General features: G+C 39.2%; 1 protein-coding gene across 1 annotated transcript; it reads right to left on the bottom strand.

Moving 5' to 3' along the window:
* Positions 1 to 2,290: 2,290 nt before the first annotated feature.
* Positions 2,291 to 14,145, bottom strand: LOC311034421 (uncharacterized protein). Its single transcript, XM_084042302.1, has 8 exons — positions 14,016 to 14,145; positions 12,708 to 12,827; positions 11,499 to 11,653; positions 9,782 to 9,894; positions 7,607 to 7,674; positions 6,062 to 6,193; positions 5,055 to 5,239; positions 2,291 to 4,115 (listed from the first exon to the last, which is right to left on the bottom strand). The coding sequence occupies exons 2-8, from the start codon at positions 12,814 to 12,816 to the stop codon at positions 3,885 to 3,887; spliced, it is 993 nt and encodes a 330-aa protein (XP_083898428.1). The 5' UTR covers positions 12,817 to 12,827; positions 14,016 to 14,145; the 3' UTR covers positions 2,291 to 3,884.
* Positions 14,146 to 17,374: the final 3,229 nt, after the last annotated feature.

The raw sequence follows: 17,374 nt of genomic DNA, 5'->3' as shown, positions 1-17,374 counted from the left end.
CTTTGTTTTGCTAGAACTGACCTTAATCTCAGTTTTGTGCAAACTAATTCTAAAAGTGGAACGTTTTAATTGCAGGGTGGAATCTTGTGGTGCATGGTGGTGAGAGCACATAATCGTTGTAAAAAAAAAAAGTATTTAAAAAATACACAATATCAAAAGTTGCTTTATTTGGCTACTCATGTTACTACTGTATGTGCCTTTTTTGTTTATTTGCTAAACATCTGTTAATAATGTGACATCTTACAGTTTTTAGAGTTTGACGCTTTGTCAGAACACTTATATTGGAAGGTGAAAGAAAAATGTTAATGTTAATGTGTGTGTTACAGTGGAGGTGGAACATTTGTGGTGATGTACTCTGAAACTGTGATCACAGACATCAAATAAAGAGGGGTCTGGAAGTTTGGCCTCTGGCCAATGTTTTTCTAAGCAATGAGATGGCAGGCCAGAATACCAATCAATGGCTAATTTAGGAACTGGACCATGCAACAAACCTTTGCAATACGTTATAACTGCATACTGATAGAACTGTCAGTATGCAGGTGCAGATGGAAATGCTTGTGTAATCCTTTTGTGCAGGCTACATCCTTGAATGTGGCACTTATAGGATATTTAGATTATAAAAAAGAGCCTGTTGGCCTGTTGCCTACCACTGAAATAAAGCATTCCCATTGAGATAATAAGCTTTTCATTTAGGGGGAAATGTCTTCAAATTGATCTCTCAAATGTTCTTTTCCTCCAGGATCTTCTCCAGACACTGATGCCCAGAAAGAGGCCCAGGAAAAGCCAGGAGCAGCACAGCAACATCGAGGCTATGGTAGGTGTACCAGGGGGTAGATCAAAGCCTGCTGAGTGCAGGTGGGCTGCTCCTTTGTTCCTGATTACATACTCAATCCAAAAGGTGGCAGTGTCCATAGGGCAGTGGTTCTCAAAGTGGGGTCCGGGGACCCCCAGGGGTCCTTGAGGGAGTTCCAGGGGGTCCCCAGCTAAATGATAGATACCGGTGACCCTTATGGGTCAGTAACTCAGAGAGTGTACAAATTCTGAGTACATTTGTACACTCTCAGAGTTAAATTAACATTACAATATAAATTGGGGTCCCAGAGATAGAAATGCCATTAAATGGGGGTCCGTAACCTAATGCATGTCAAACTGCAAGGTCCTTGAAATTAAAATGGTTGAGAATCACTGCTATAGAGCCGTAAAAATCTTATCTTAAGGGGGTCCTTGGCATATCGTTTCAAATGGGGGTCCACGGGCTAATAAGTGTCAACTTCGGGGTCCATGACATGAAAACGTTTGAGAACCACTGCCATAGGGGACACAGTAGTGTGCTCTGTTTAAGATGAACAGGGCAATCTTTCAACAATTTAAAAAAAATATATTCTCATAAAAATGCAACACACCAGCCTTTATATTTTATTAATGAATGCAAAACTGTTCTGTTGGAATAAAAGGGAAAAGGAGAAAAGACTTGAGCGAGGGAGTAAAGTCGGGGGATGTCAGGGAAAAGAGTGAAATAGGGTGGGAGGAAGCAGCAAGGTCACTGGCGAGGGAAAATAAAATGAGCGTTGATGATTCCGATAACGGCACGCGTGTCTGAACAGTCATATCAGTGTGCTGCAGCCTTCCACACACCTCCTCTCTGCCCTCCCTCTGTGGAGTTATGAAACCCTGGCACTGGAACACCTCCTCTCTGCCCTCCCCCCAGTGGTGTAAAGTAACTAAGTACATTTGCATAAGTACTGTATTGTACAATTTTTAGATATTTGTACTTTACTTAAGTATTTCCAATTTCCAATACTTTTACTTCTACTCCACTACATCTCAGAGGCAAATATTGTACTTTTACTCCACTACAATTATTTGAAAACTTTAGTTACTAGTTACTTTGCAGATGTAAATTATGATGTTATAAAACATACATTAACCACTTTAGCCCTATTTTATACATAGGCTATTTCAAAATAGCCGATCTACAAGCTCACAACGCGTTGCGATGCGATGCGTTGTGAGCTTGTACATCTGCTATTTTCAAACATTTTAGTACTTTTACTTTTGGTACTTTAAGTACATTTTGATGCCAATACTTTTGTACTTTTACTCAAGTACATTTTTAATTCTGGACTTTTACTTGTAACAGAGTATTTCTATATTGCAGTATTGGTACTTTTACTTACAGTAAGTAAAGAATTTGAGTACTTTTTCCACCACTGCCTCCCTCTGTGGAGTTATGAAACCCTGGCACTGGAACAACAGGCTGCCTCAAGGTCCACCACACAGGGAACTTTGGGCTTGTTTTTCTGTAAAGTCACTTGTAAATATTGGTAGTTGCGGGTTGCGTTTTTTCAGGGCTTGTTTCTAAAGTGTAGTTGCTTATTTGGGCTTGTTTCCTAATGTTGTTTAAACCATAGGTTCTCAAACATTTTCATGTCAAGGACCCCCAAATTAATATGTACTAGACCTGTGCCCGTCGGGCACCGGCCTACTTGGGACCGATGCAAGTTGGGAACAAAATAGGGAAACGAAAATAGGGAATGCATGCCCCACCCTGTTATGCAATACCCGTTATACCCATTGTCATAGCACCCGTTTTAACTGTCTGTCCGTCCGTCCGTCCGTCTCTCTGTCTGTGTCCCTTTTGTGCCCATATATGGAGTTTACATTACATTACATTACGGTCATTTAGCAGACGCTTTTATCCAAAGCGACTTACAATAAGTGCATTCAACATAAGTAGATGATCTCTGTATCTGTATCTGTCTGTCTGCCTGTGTCCCTTTTATGCCCATATATGGAGATACCTGATGTTATCAGTATATGGGCATATGGGCATATGGGGGGGATCGACAGTTGTGGAAAGTCCTTGTGCAGTGGTAAGCGTCTGTGGAGAATGTGTGGAGAATGTCTGGAGAGTGCAAGCTGACTGTGAAAAGTGGAATGATTAACTAATCATGTAACCTAGTTTCTTCTTTTGGGCAACACTGTGCTCCACTGGCTCACATGCTATCAGCACTCAGCAAAATCAGTGTTTATATTTAAATCTGAGATTAACAATGGACTTAAGGGTGGCATGGAACAGGAGAGCAGGAGAGGGTTCTACTGGCTCACATGCCTTCAGTACACAGCAAAATCAGGAGTGTTTATTTAACTCTGAGAAAGAGTGTAACAATGGACCCGCAAGAGTGGCATGGAACGGGAGAGAGTTCTACTGGCTCACATGCATGAGTGCACAACTATAAATACAGAGTTTAAATGGAGCGAGGCAGATTTGCATGCATTATCTGTGTAACACACCTTTTCCAGGAACTATCATTTGCTTCAGAAGCCGCTAGTTCTGCAGTTATGTATGTAGTCTATGTAGTTAGTAGTTATGCATTACAGCTATTTCAGAAAGTTTCACATACTAGAATGAACAGTTAGGGCTGGGCAATATATCAATATTATATCGACGTCGTCATATGAGTCTAGATATTATATTTTGGATATTGTTATATAGTGATTTGGCATAGGTTTTAATCACTTAACCACTTAAACCCTATACAGTTCATTGACCGGAGTCCCCCAAGGATCTATACTAGGCCGCCTCCTGTTTTCACTCGCCTCCTGTTTTCACCCTATTTTCCTCAAATGTTCAGCCCAGAATCAAGGATGCAAGGGTTCATGTGGTTAAACCCTGTGTTACAACAAAAATGTTCAATCGCGTTGTGAGCTTGTAGAGATAATATTTTTTTAACAATATTGGAAAGAAAGAAAAAAGTGATATTATCGTCACAATACAATATTATCATCACAATATCGATATTGAGGTATTTTTCAAAATATTGTGTCCATATTGCCCAGCCCTAAGTGCAGGAACCCATTGACATGCTGAGGGGGGTCATAGGTTACATGATCCTTGAAGTCATGACACCCTGGGAGACAGCGGAGGAGATGATGGGCTGAGATGAGATGATGCCCTGCTGGATGGGCATTATAAACTGCTGGTTGGCCACCACTGTGGGCTGGGTGTTGATGACGGTGAGCGTCTGGCTGCGTCTCTTGATCTCGCGGGCCATTTGACACCAGGAGCACATGTTGCAGAAGGTGGCGTAGACGCAGTCACCTGCCATGTCCCCCTGAACAGAGAAACATGGAAACATTATAAACATTTGTTATTGTAAGTTACACAAGGCAACAACGCAATAACAAAACAACTTGCAAATGTGGCTTGAAATAATGGTATACTGGTGAGAAACATTTTGTCATTGGAAAAGATTATGTTTCTTCCAATGTATCCAATGCCATTATTATTTAGTCACAAGCTCTTCTTAATACTACCTGGCGTCCCTATTTTAAGCATGTCATTACAGGACAAAACTATGTAAATGTGTGGGCTTGTAGATCAGCAATTTTTGCTACTTTTGTGTAACAACACAACATACGACAAAGTAACATAGGACATTCATTTATGAAATGAAAACACAAAAAGATTAAATACGGAGATATAACATTTCTGCCCAACAGTGATGAAATGCTAAAGGCAGCTATAGTCCAACCTACATTCGGACAGGGTAGACAATGACTACAAAAAAAGAATCATTCATAACTTTGGCAGTGCCTCTCAAAACAAAGTTTGGATGTTCCTGCGCCTACAGTACGAGATGTTCTTCGAAGAAAGACAGAACATTGTGTGCGATTGGTCAGACATTCTAGGTGGGTGTGATTTATTTTGTTTTGTTTCCGTATTCTGACCAAGGCTTTGTTCTGCCAGCAGCAATGCAGCGATTGTTTTGAAGAGACGTTGGCTGAGGATGTTAGGAGGTACTAGTCTCACGAGCCAACCTCCAAGAAGGTACAAACACCTCTGTAACCCCCCTATGCACAACCGTAAACCCAACCTGCAGGTTTTAAAACCACCAGTTCCAGTGCTGAACACAGCTTCAGTGGGTCGCGTGTCTGAAGGAGCGAGCCACGGTGTTGCTAGGCAATTTCATTGGGCAATAGGGCATAGCAGTGGCGGCCATTTTCTGGTTCCATCGTTCCAGACCCCATTCATTTTTCCTGCGTCAACTTACGTGGATGCCGTAGCGGGTACGCACAGCGCTCCTCATGGCCATGGACACAGGCGGGGTGCATGATGGTACGCCCATTGTTTGAAGCGCGGTCCATAGGACATCCAGCAGGGGCAGACAGAAACACTCTCCAAACTGGGAGGTGGTGGTGCAGGCAAAACAAGGGAAGCACCAGTAGGCAAAACAACCTGATGAGAGAGATGGGTTACCACTGATAAACACTCTTATCTCACAGTGTCATTGCAAGTTTCGGTGCAATAACAGCACACAATACTTTTAATGTCTCAAGTTCTGATTCTGAAGTGTTTTATCTCCATATAAATTGTGTACAGTTCAGTTCTACGTGACAAATGTAGTCCTTTGTACGTGTGCAGCCTGTTTATAAAGCAGAAAAGCTGATATAAAAGCTTATAGCCTATAAGTACTATTTCGATTTAACCACATGAACCCTTGCATCCCAAACAAAGGCAAATATTCAATGAAAATAGCAGATCTACAAGCTCATACTTGTAGATCTGCTATTTTAGCCAAAGAGATTTGGTGTAGGGGGAAAAAAGGAGGGGACCAAGTAGACCCCTGGGAAGGAATTTTAAACTAACCATTCGAGTAGCATAAATATATACTCACACCATTGGCCACCATTTGTGTGTACAAATACAAGTCATGTAAACACCATTGCAGAACCAGAGATTAGTGGTGGAAGAAGTACTCGGATGATTACTCAGATATAAATATATATATTTTTAAAAGCTGATCCACAAGCTCACAACAATTTGTGTTGTAGATCGCCTATTTTCGACTAGCGAAGTATAACAAAATATCTGCAAAATAATTATTATCATTTAACTTTGTTATTTGCTTTTAAGATGTAGTGGAGTAGAAGTTTAAAGTATAAAAACATGGAAATACTCAATAAAGTAAATTAGCCTAATATTGTACTTAAATTGTACCCAAGTACAAGTAAAGGTACTTGGTGACTTTCCACCTCTGATAACAACACAGTGACTTACAAACGTGTAGGTCATCAAAGCAGCCACAGATACCGGTGCTCCACTGGTTGGAATGGATCGCTATGAGCGACGATCCCTGTTGTTGGCTGTTATTGATGATCATGTTTGTTGCCATGGTGATCGACCAGGAGTCTAAAGGAAACACAAACAAAACAATGGAGGTTTTTCTTTTTTTTCCTTTTTTTCTCACAGTTCTTACTTTCGCAACATTCCTCAATGTTGACATGACATTATGTAGGCCTACGTCCAAATAACCAAACAAAGCTTTCAGCACACTCTCGTGTACAGCACTTTTCCTTCCTTCTATTGTTCTGCCATGTGATATGGTTCATTTAAATCTCCATAAGGCAAAGTATTAACACCATTCACTCCCAAACCACCCTGGAACCAAGCGGCTGCCTTGGGCATTCACTGGCTGACAGCTGTTTACCATAAGTCAAGACACATTTTCCCATGAATTTCACATTGCGCCTGAGGTTACTGACTGTGCCAATGTTTTCACTCAAAGACCCGGCAAGAGATTTTACATCTCAAATCATTTTAAATGTAGGAAATTCAAATAATGTGGGAAAACAGTACTACTTGTTTTTATTGTTATTATTATCAGAAGAGACAATATCAGAGCATCATACTTCACAATACAATTTTAGAACATTTTAACAACTAAATCTGTCCCACCGCAACATTCAGAAAACATCCAGTAAATGATCTTTTGTGATGTCAGGAGTGGAAGAAGTCCACCCTGGTAAAGTCACTCAAGCTCTGTATAAACAAATAAAAATAGATATAGGCCTACTTCAATATACATTTGATTTCACAGTTATCAGTAGAGAGTCTTCCAGAGCATTCGAATTATAGCTGGGTTTTAATAATATACATCTACAATGTATATTTATCGGGCAATATTATACCAAGTACAATCACATCATGTACAACTAGCAACTTCCTCCCATCATGACATCATGATTCTTAACACCCAGACCTCTGCTTTTTCAGCCCTTAGAACCAGATATGTGTAACAACCAGTGGTGGAAGAAGTAGGCTACGGAGATTGTTTTACTTAAGTAAAAGTAATACATCGCTATAAAAGTACTCTGTTAAAGTAAGGCCTGCATTTGAAATTGTACTATAGTTTTGCCAAAATTTGCCAAAATGTTTTTCCTCGAAAATAGCTGATCACGTCGTGAGTTAAGGATATTGTTTAAAGCAACTGATGATATTGTTGTCTATATGGACTAGTCAATATCTGAAGTTGGCCTATCTGTTGGCCCACCTTTAATCCTGTAATTTTTGCATCTGGTATCATATTAACCCATTTAGACCTGAGGCCGATTTTAAAAACGCCTTCTAAATCCTAACCTAAGAACATTCGCCAAAAATAGAAGATTGAGCTTGTAGATCGGTTATTTTTGGTCAAGAGATTTTAGTGTAGACCGAAAAAAGCGGTCCAAGTACAGTTGTAAATCAAGTCCATTTCACTGAGACTATAGGTTTTAAGTGGTTAATGTTCATAGTACATTTAATACAACAGAATCATACACGTACCTGATGTTGAGTGGACTGTGGGCAAAGTTTTGGTACAGCACACGACTGAGCCACGTTGAGGTCTGGAACTTCATGGAAGAAGTGAGCTTGGACACAGTCGTGATTTGCATTGGTGTGGTTTGCATGTACTGAGCTCTCTGAGGTTGATGGTTTGCATACGATTGAGCTGTCTGGGGCTCATACAATACGATTGTGCTGTCTGGGGTCAGTGATGGAAGAAGTACTCACATGTTTTACTTAAGTAAAAGTATCAATACTGCAATGAAGATGTACTCTGTTACAAGTAGAAGTCCCGTATTCAAAATGTACTAGAGTAAAAGTACAAAAGTATCGTCATCAAAATGTTCTTAAAGTGCCAAAAGTAAAAGTACTCAATCTACAAAGTAACTAGTAACTAAAGTTTAAATATTGTAATGGAGTAAAAGTACAATATTTTCCTCTGAGATGTAGTGGGGTAGAAGTAGAATCGAAAATTGTAAGTACTGAAGAAAGTCAAAAATACCTTAAAATTGTGCTTAAGTACAGTACTTGAGTACATGTACTTACAGTAGTGACTTTACACCACTTTCTGGGGTTCATTCAGTACAATTGAGCTGTCTCAGAGGTTCACTGTAATAATGATTAGTAATAATACCTCAGATTTATATAGCACTTTTCAAAGTACTCAAAATGTCTTTACATGGGAAAAATATAGACACAAATTTTATTAGGTAGAATGCGAGTCTGAAGAGGTATGTTTTGAAGGGTGGGTGGGTGGGGCTCTTTGATGTGGTTAGACAGTGTGTTCCACTGCACAGGGAGCAATGATCATCCGGTCAACTTCAAAGAGGAAGGATTAGAGATGTTGGCTACTGTAAAGACATTTATTGCACTGCTAGTGAAGATTTACATAATAATTTGTGTACACATACAGCCAATTTAGAGTTTTGTTCTCTGAGAAAAGAAAAAATAATAATATCATGATTGATACACGCTAAGAATATCTACAATGGACCACAACCTTTGGCTGTACTACCATGTTAAACAAACTAGTTAATAAAGTATTCAATCAATCAATCAATCAATAAAGGGAGTACGGGCTAAATGAGAAATATTAACACTCAAACTGTATCAGATGTCATTTAAAAAACTAAAAGGGAAGAAGTCAATAAATTAGTCTGAATATACAGTGCAACTGTACAATAGATGTCACTATGATCTTGTGATTAAAAAATGAAATGAATATAATAGGTGGCATATCTACAAAGTATTAAAGCATTAAAATATGTATGTCTACAAAGTATTAAGGAGAGGAGGTGGCTATTAATTATGAGTTCAAAATGGTGCTTGTTTCTGGCTGTGATTAGCATCAGCACACTGTAAAATCCTATGTGTGAGTGACAGTGCATGTACACGAGCCATTGTATGTAACGCCCAAACTACATTCCACCTTCATGCATTCATCCTCAGTCTACTACGTATATTAGCCGGTGGCATTCCTCGGACCCATGGCGTGTGGTCATTGCGTGCGAGGCAAACGGGTACATACTGTATGTGATTATAGAAGATAAAACAGGACGGCATCAGAGAGGGATGCTCATTCCACGAGTTAGGCTAATAGCATGCTTACTGAAGTAAGTAAGTAGTTTCCACTGAAGAAAAACTTAATTTGGACGTGTCATTATAAGTGAAAATGTTCTAACATTTAAAAAATTATAATAATAAAAACAAAACAAAAAAACAAATGTACAAGCATAACAAAATAGTGAAACAGATCTACAAAGCTGTGAGCTTGTACAGTAGATGTGCTATTTTGCTGCACAACACCGTCGTACAACAAAGTATAAATAGGTCTCAAGTGGTTGACCACCTAAACCCCATATGGTTGACCGGAGTCCCTCAGGGCTCTATACTAGCGTATTTTCTGTGTTCTGTTTATTGTGGCGAAAGCTTTCGCTGAAAATAGCCGATCGACAAGCTCACAAAACGTCACATTGCGACGTGTTGTGAGCTTGTCGATCTGCAATGGATGCTGGGGTTTAAGTGGTTAAGTAAATATTGCGATGATCATGGTGATAATGATGATGATGATGATGATGGAGGAGACGACGACGACGACAGCATTTGTAACTGTGACGAGGGTCGTGGCAGCACAGGGGTGAGGGGTTGTTTGATCCATGGTTAATTTATCTGGACATGGTGTTGATGAAGGTGACGGGAACCGAACGGTTCTTCATCTCTCTTGATATTTGACACCAGCTGCAGGGTCCACAGCAGCAGCCCTGCACACAGTCACTGCAAACTGTATCCTGATGCAGGGTGAGAGAGAGACAGAGAGATAGAGAGAGAGATATGGTGGGTTGTCAGTAGTACAACATAAAAGCAAGTATAAAAACATATTTTAGCATGCTGGTAGATTGGTCATTTTTCGGCAAAGATATTTAGTGTAGAGTGAAAAACAGGAAGGAGCTTAGTATAGAGCTCTGGGGGACTCCTGTCAACTAAGTTTAGGGTTTAAGTGGTTGACAGAAAGGTCTGTTGTAAAGTTTGATTTGCATCATCTAAAAGTTACACTCCATAGCTGGTTTGGAGTCAGGGTCATGAATCAATGTCAGAGACTTTCAAAAAGCATTTGATCTGAGCCTGAGGTGATATATTGTTGCCAATGGAATACTGCCAACCAGACTGAATGTAATTAAAACAAAACAAATTTAAGACAGATCTGAGCTCAGGTTTAGGTGACACATTAACAGCCCCAGTAATTGGATATTCTTTGCAAGCAGTGTTGGAGATAACAAAATATGTAAGCAATTCATAACATAACAATACTACTTTTATGAGTAACATATACTACCGGTACTTGTATAAGTTACAAAGTAATACAACACATTGCTTATTACTTATTATAGGTACTAGACTTTTCAAAATAACGTCTCCAACACTGCTTGGGAAATTAAATCCAGCAATCTTCCTGCCTTTTTTTTCTAGTATGCCAGTTACCTTGAACCATGCCATCATCACACATAAACAAATGTATCCTGCTATGGGTATAAAAAGAACTGTGTATAGATAGATATAAATACAAATACGAAAAGGTTACTCCCACCGTAAAGGGTGGGGCACACTATGGATATCCTGGCATGTTTAGAGATGATGATGTGTATTTACACAAGATTCATAAATAACTCTATTTCAGCTTCAAGGCAAATTGGGGCAGCTGCTTTAGACTCTATCTGACGTGTGACAATATATGTAGCAACAAGCGAAATCTAATTTGTGCATAAGAAGTCATTAACAACATTAACCCTGGCGTCCCCGTTTTTGGCAACATAGGTGAAAATGTTCAAAATCTTTCAAAGAATTCAAAAATGTAAAACTAAATCTAAAAGTTTCTAAATATAGTGAAAATAGCAGATCTACAAGCCTCATGGATTAAAGCTAGTTTAAATCTCACGACTGAAAATGTCCTAATGTGCGATTTGTGAAATCGTGTGAAAGGATCCCCCCACACACACTTGCGCCGATTCCTAAACAATGAATACAATATATGTACAATTAGGATGCTTTAGTAATATTGTTCCTGCTGTTCTACATACTGCCAACCATGTGAAGAAATCACAGATTCAGGCTTTAACCTTTGCTTTCATATGAAATATCCGAGACGATTAAGATATTATGGAAGATACTTCTGAACATAATTGCTAGTTTCACTTCAAATGCTCTAATCTTGAAATAACCGAAAATAGCCTTTCTACAAGCTCTCAATGCGTCGCAGACGCATTGAGAGCTTGTAGATCGGCTATTTTTTATATATTAGAAGACATGCTGGCTTCTATCGAATCCAAATGACTGAAATCAGTCTTGGCGACTGAGAACTTTAATCCGTGAAGCCTGCTAGTGTCAGTGTGTGTACCTCGATGCCGTAGCGCTGGCGCACTGACACCCTGAGGCCTATGGTTATGGGTGGGATGCACCCAAAAGCATCCAGCAGAGGTAGACACAGACACTCCCCGGCCTCATGTGAGGTCTTACACACAAAGCAGGGAAGACACCAGAACGCCAGGCAACCTGAAAAGGAAAAGGAAAATATTATTCATGTGTCTGCAGCCATAGCTGAATTGTTAGAGAGCCCGCCTGGGAATCCAGAGGTTCCAGCCAGGTACGATTCTCAGCCCTCAGCAATGTGTCAACGTGTTAGAAACAGTAGGCAGCAACTCCAGCTCTAAGCCCAGTGCCTTGCTCAAGGGCACTGGTGTAGGAGTACGTCCTGTATGTTGCCTGAGGAAGATCACTGAGCTCCAAACACGTTGCGTATCAGCATGCCATGCTCTATATGTGCTTACAAAGTGTTCATTTACTACACTCTATGAGTGTACTATGTACTTTATATTGGGTTATGCACTTAATTAAAAAGTGTCATTTTTTGCTAGCAGCATGTCTTTTTGTACGGGAGAAATGGATACCGGATAATCTGGTCAGAGGACAGCCACGTGAACAGGAAGAAGTGCTTAATATGTTATCATAAAGATCATTGCCTTGGAATGGTGACATTTCAAATCTGCCATCTGTTAACATTCCTCAACAACACAACATATTTGAAGGAGATATATGTGTTATGTAATACATGCATGATGTAATCAGGATAGAAATGCAACAGTATTTCATTCTCTACTTGTTTGTTGTGTGCATCATAAACATGTATTGATCCTCCTTCCTCCTGCTACTCTAGTAAAGGCTTGTAAAAGTTTAACCACTTGAACCCAGCATCCCGATTATGTGGGGAACATTCACCAAAAATAGCCGATCTACAAGCTCACAACGCGTCGCAACTTGTAGATCAGCTACTTTTGGCAAAGAGAGTCAATGTTGATGGAAAAAGGCGGTCCAAGTACAGTTACATAGAATACATGAATAGAAGGTTTAAGTGGTTAAACCAGTGGTTTTCAAAGTGGGGTCCTTGAGGGGGTTCTAGGGGGTCCTCAGCTAAATGTGTAAAGCATCACAATCATTTTACATCTGCTATTTTAAAACAAAATACATATCAATTTGGGGATCCTTGACATGAAAAGTATGAGAACCCCTGGGTTAAAATGAGACAATGTTGACACGCTGCCACACTTACATCCTGGAAGGTCCTCGAAGCAGTCACAGATCCCAGAGCTCCACTCATTGGAGATTGTGGCTGCTATGAAGGGCTTGGGCTGGTTGACCACCATCTTATTCGTGGACATGGTGACAGCTTCTACAGGAAATCAAGTACACAGAAGTTGGGGAAATTGCAAAATCTTCATTGGTTATACACGGATATTACAAATGATTCAGCATTACCGGGAATTTTAATTGAAGTCAATGACCAACAACATTCCACAAAGTTATTATGACATGCCGTGTTTCAGGTCAATATGTAGTTATATCCTTTTTAGGTTGACCTAATGTGCGCGAATGAAATATCGAATGTGTACTTCAAATGTTAGCATAATTTCCTCATTCCAAACTTCAAGACATTTTGTGAAAAGGGTATTTTAGTAATGTAAAGTCGGTGCAGTCTGACATTGTGGGATTCATGATTCCAACCAAATGGACAAATGTGAGCTTTGGCTGCTCTACTGTGTCTCATACATAGTAACATTCACTGTGTCAATTTAATTAAATGTAATTTAGAAGTTGAGTGCAGGCTCATCCATAAGCAGTACTTCTGGAGAAAGCAGAGGTGTCATGCCAGTCTTTATCAAGGACACTGTAAGACCAGGAGTGGACACTTGACAGTGATCAAACATGACCTTCATTTACTTTCCTCACAGACTGGCTGATACTGTAACTGTTCACCTTTGAGCCTCAAAGTGTCTTTCTATACAACAGAACCTTATCAGAATTTTATCCTGACTAAATAATGTGGATGGATGGTGAAGGTTTAAAAACCTGATTTCCAAGCAGAAGTATCAGCTACACTCCCAGAGATATCCTTTGGGTATCAATTATTTAGTTAGGCATGGGCAGCATACGTTTGTTAATTAAATGAAAGATACCCAAAGGACGTCTCAGTGAATGCTGTCTTCTGCTTGGAAAGAACTCCCCTGAACTGTGGTAAAGAAATTATTTCTCACATTCTGTGGTTTCTTTGATGAACAAAGTGCATAAATCAGAGCTCTCAGGGCAATTTAAACATGGCTTAGGTTGCAGGTAGAGCTGCAATAGTTAATCAAACTAATTCATTTTCAAAAATAGTGAAAATAGCTGTTCATGTAGATCAGCTATTTTCATTCCTCACAGCCTCGTGCTGCTGGCTCACTCGATTAATCGAAAAAGTAATAGATAGAATAAGATAATCGGAATCCCTAATCCAATTAATTGGAGAGGATTGTCAAATACTATACATTTTCCCTATCATGATTGTCTACCTCGTGCAAAACCATCAAGTGTTTTGTCTTACCTGGGTCTTGTCAATGGATGAGGGATTCGGTTAGATCTGAATGACCTGGATGACTGAGAACTTGCACAGGAGCACAGCATCTTATAGATGTGGAGGACAGAGGTGAACGTGATGGCAGACTGGAGGATGCATATCACTAACTGGTCTGTCCTGTTTAATGACGTGTGCATAGTTTTTGTTCAGACATCAGATTGTCTGACCCTCACGCAACCCACCAAATCTCAAACATCAGCGGTATACAGACTGCACTGTACTGTATATTGATAATCCGTTTCAGTGTCTTACCATGGGGGATGTGATAAGATGGATAGTAGCCCACAGCAGAAATGTTGAATGTTGGTGTACTATAGCTCACTGATTTTCAAGAGCACAGTAACTTCAGCTTTAATATTACCCTCAGATTGTATAATTAAAGTCTTCATTCATTCATTCAGTCTTCAGTCTTCTAAAAAAAGTCTTCTATTTAAAGTCTTCTTTCTTTTTGCAGCTGCGGTCTTCGATCTATAAGTTGATCAATGGCCTAGTGGACAGATTGCTAAACTTACAACTTGCTGAGCAAATGCATGCTCCCCGGAAGATGAACCCTACATTTTGAGTGGCCCCATCTAGCCATATCGCTACCCTCTAGCCAATATATTAATTTTCACACAACGAACTGCGTAATTTAACTGGAAGATTCCAGGATGAACCTTATTGATTTTGGTGACCCTATGGATTTTCCTTTAGCCCTTCCCTTTGGCCATTTTCCAGTTGGGTAAACTTAGTCAATCCTTTTTCTTGTGTGTTTCCATGCAGTATGTGCTTGTTCTTTGCAAATGTTGTCACAAATATAAAGCTTAGCTCTTCTGCTGTTGCGCTCTACCTGTGTTGAAACTGTGCGGAAACCTCAATGACATCAGAAGCATTTTCTGCCTCTAGGTCATTTTTGTTATATTTCTGATGTTACATATTATTTCTAAAAAGGTAGGAGGACACTTAGAGGATCATACCAGCATCAATCAATCAATCAATCAATCAAGCTTTATTTATATAGCTCATTTTATCAAGTGTAGTTCAATGCGCTTCACAGAAGAGATTTAAAAGAAACAATTAAAAGGCAAGAAGATAAAAGACTGTACATTAAGAAATACATTAAAGTGCATTTAAAATAAATTAAAAGCAACAAGAGTAATGCAGAAACCTAAGTAAAAGCAATGCTAAAAAGGTGTCTTAAGATTTCTTTTAAAAACGTCCACAGATTCAGAGACCTGCAGATCCTTCAGCAAGCTGTTCCAAAGGTCCATAGGACCATAATAGCTAAATCAATATATGCCTTTGTCTATTCAGCCATAGATAATACATAAACATAAACCATGTTTTCCCATTAATGGCTTTATTTTTAGACTTAGCACTTGTTACCAGCCACGACAGGATGGCTGGTATATTGTTTTCACCTTGTGAGTCTGTTTGGGCTGTTTATATGTCTGTGGACAGATTTTATCAATGCAATACGCGTCACAACTGTGCAGGATGCTTTCATAAAACTTTACAGGTGTGTTAGTTGAGATCACAATGAAGATCTCAGTTCGAGTTCTAAGATGGGTGAGGTCCATGCAAGGCCGCCCGAAGTAATGCTCTACAGATACTGGCTATCTGATACCCTTCCTTTCTGTTAGCATTGCTGCAACATCTTAATAAACTCCACTGTAATGTCATAACCAAAATAGGGACACCAGGGTTAAAGTAGTTAATTACTCAATATTGCTGTATGGACGTAAAGCAATGCAGCTGCAACCAGTGAAACATGCATGGTTATCCAAGTACTGTTTTAAGCTGGAAGATCAGAATGGAAAGTAACACCGCTCAGTAACAGATTTTGTGTGTTTTAATCGAATTGTTCTTATATATATATATAGATCTCAGAATCATGCATATCATCTTATTGGACTATAATTGTTGTTGATATATTATAGGCTACTTTAGCTGTTTGAAAATAGCCAATGCCGCAAAGCAGCATGTTGTGGGCTTTTAAAAGCTATTGAGAATAATAATACAAATAATAATAGTATTAATTATTAATAATCTATATTTTCAAAGTAACTAGTAACGTAGAATACATGGGTAAATGTACCATTACTTTACACCAGTGGATTCAGTCAGCCACTCCTGTCCTTTGCCTGTTCTTCTCTTTAACTATAGACTTGAAGGATTTGAGACACTGCCAACATTCCTTTACACTGTGTCATTTCCACAGAATGTCTTTTATCTTTATCTTTCTCTCGTGGTTGCTCTGTGTCGTTAATTCTCTCCTCTTTTTCACGACATCAACACCAAAGCATATGATGAGTCCCAACCAAAAATAAACAAACAAATCAATATGTTCTAACGTTAGACTGTGTTCAATCACAGATGCATTCATGCTTTCATTCATGCAGTCTTGCACGCACTGCCTCTGAAAAGAACCTGATAGACCTGAAAGTGTTGTATTATGGTGCCGATATTATACCTCAAACTAGTTGGCTAACATAGTAAAACAGCTCAATGAAGGCAGCATATTTTCAATGTATGATGTTTCCTTCATTATAACAATATTTCTAAATATTTCTAACACAGAGAGGTATGACTGCAATGACCTCAGTAAAGATTGTGTTGGTGTGTGTGGTTAAAATCTTGGGCTTCAAACCCTGATCACAACAACATCTCTGTTCCTGAGATATGACCAATTCTGTAGCCAGTCATACTACCATCAATCAGCCCTTTAGCCATATTGTCACCAGGAAGCCTACAAGGGAATATACACAACCCATACAGAAATGTACACAGTTAACTATACATTTGTAAATAGATCCATTGACTTTAATTTTGTGATATTAATACCGCTTTTCATGCCAATGTATTGTACTAAAATGTCCTTGCATTTTCGGTCAATTAGTAATTGGATGGTATGTGTATCCGTTTCATTGGGTATTGAGTACTAGTGTCTGTGGTGTCTTGTAGTTGTTTGTTATGTGTTTGTATGTGTACCTTTTTGGAAAAAATATTTGAATAATAATTAATTACCCCGGCGGTTTTACTCTTATGGATATGAAGCATCAACTGACGGTGAGAAAACGATAATGTTACTTCCGCCGAATTAGTTAAATTTTTGCCAGAAACAGACTGTATCAAATATAAGTGACTGACTATCATAAACGATACAGAACCTCCTCCCTGACAATATCGCCGATACAGTTTGTTTATTTTTGGACCACAATTCTTATATGAGACGATTCTATGATGACCCAATGTTATTCTCCATAGCGAAATTACTTTACGAACCTGGGGATGAGCGAGTGACGTCAGGACTTCTGTACTCTATAGTAAATATATCCAACATTGTC

The sequence above is a fragment of the Gymnoscopelus microlampas genome, assembly GCF_963454915.1.
Source record: "Gymnoscopelus microlampas genome assembly, chromosome: 19".
NCBI lineage: Eukaryota > Metazoa > Chordata > Actinopteri > Myctophiformes > Myctophidae > Gymnoscopelus > Gymnoscopelus microlampas.
Note: the sequence above shows the minus strand (reverse complement) of the source record. Positions and strands in the feature narration are given on the sequence as shown.

What these genes read in the sequence shown, in the direction of transcription:
- LOC311034421 (XM_084042302.1), bottom strand. Translation starts at nt 12,816, where the DNA reads ATGTCCACGAATAAGATGGTGGTCAACCAGCCCAAGCCCTTCATAGCA. An exon ending in GCCAGCGCTACGGCATCGAG is followed by an intron (nt 9,895 to 11,498) that starts GTACACACACTG and finishes ACCCTGCATCAG; the next exon opens with GATACAGTTTGCAGTGACTG. An exon ending in GTCACCTTCATCAACACCAT is followed by an intron (nt 7,675 to 9,781) that starts GTCCAGATAAAT and finishes TCTTCCATGAAG; the next exon opens with TTCCAGACCTCAACGTGGCT.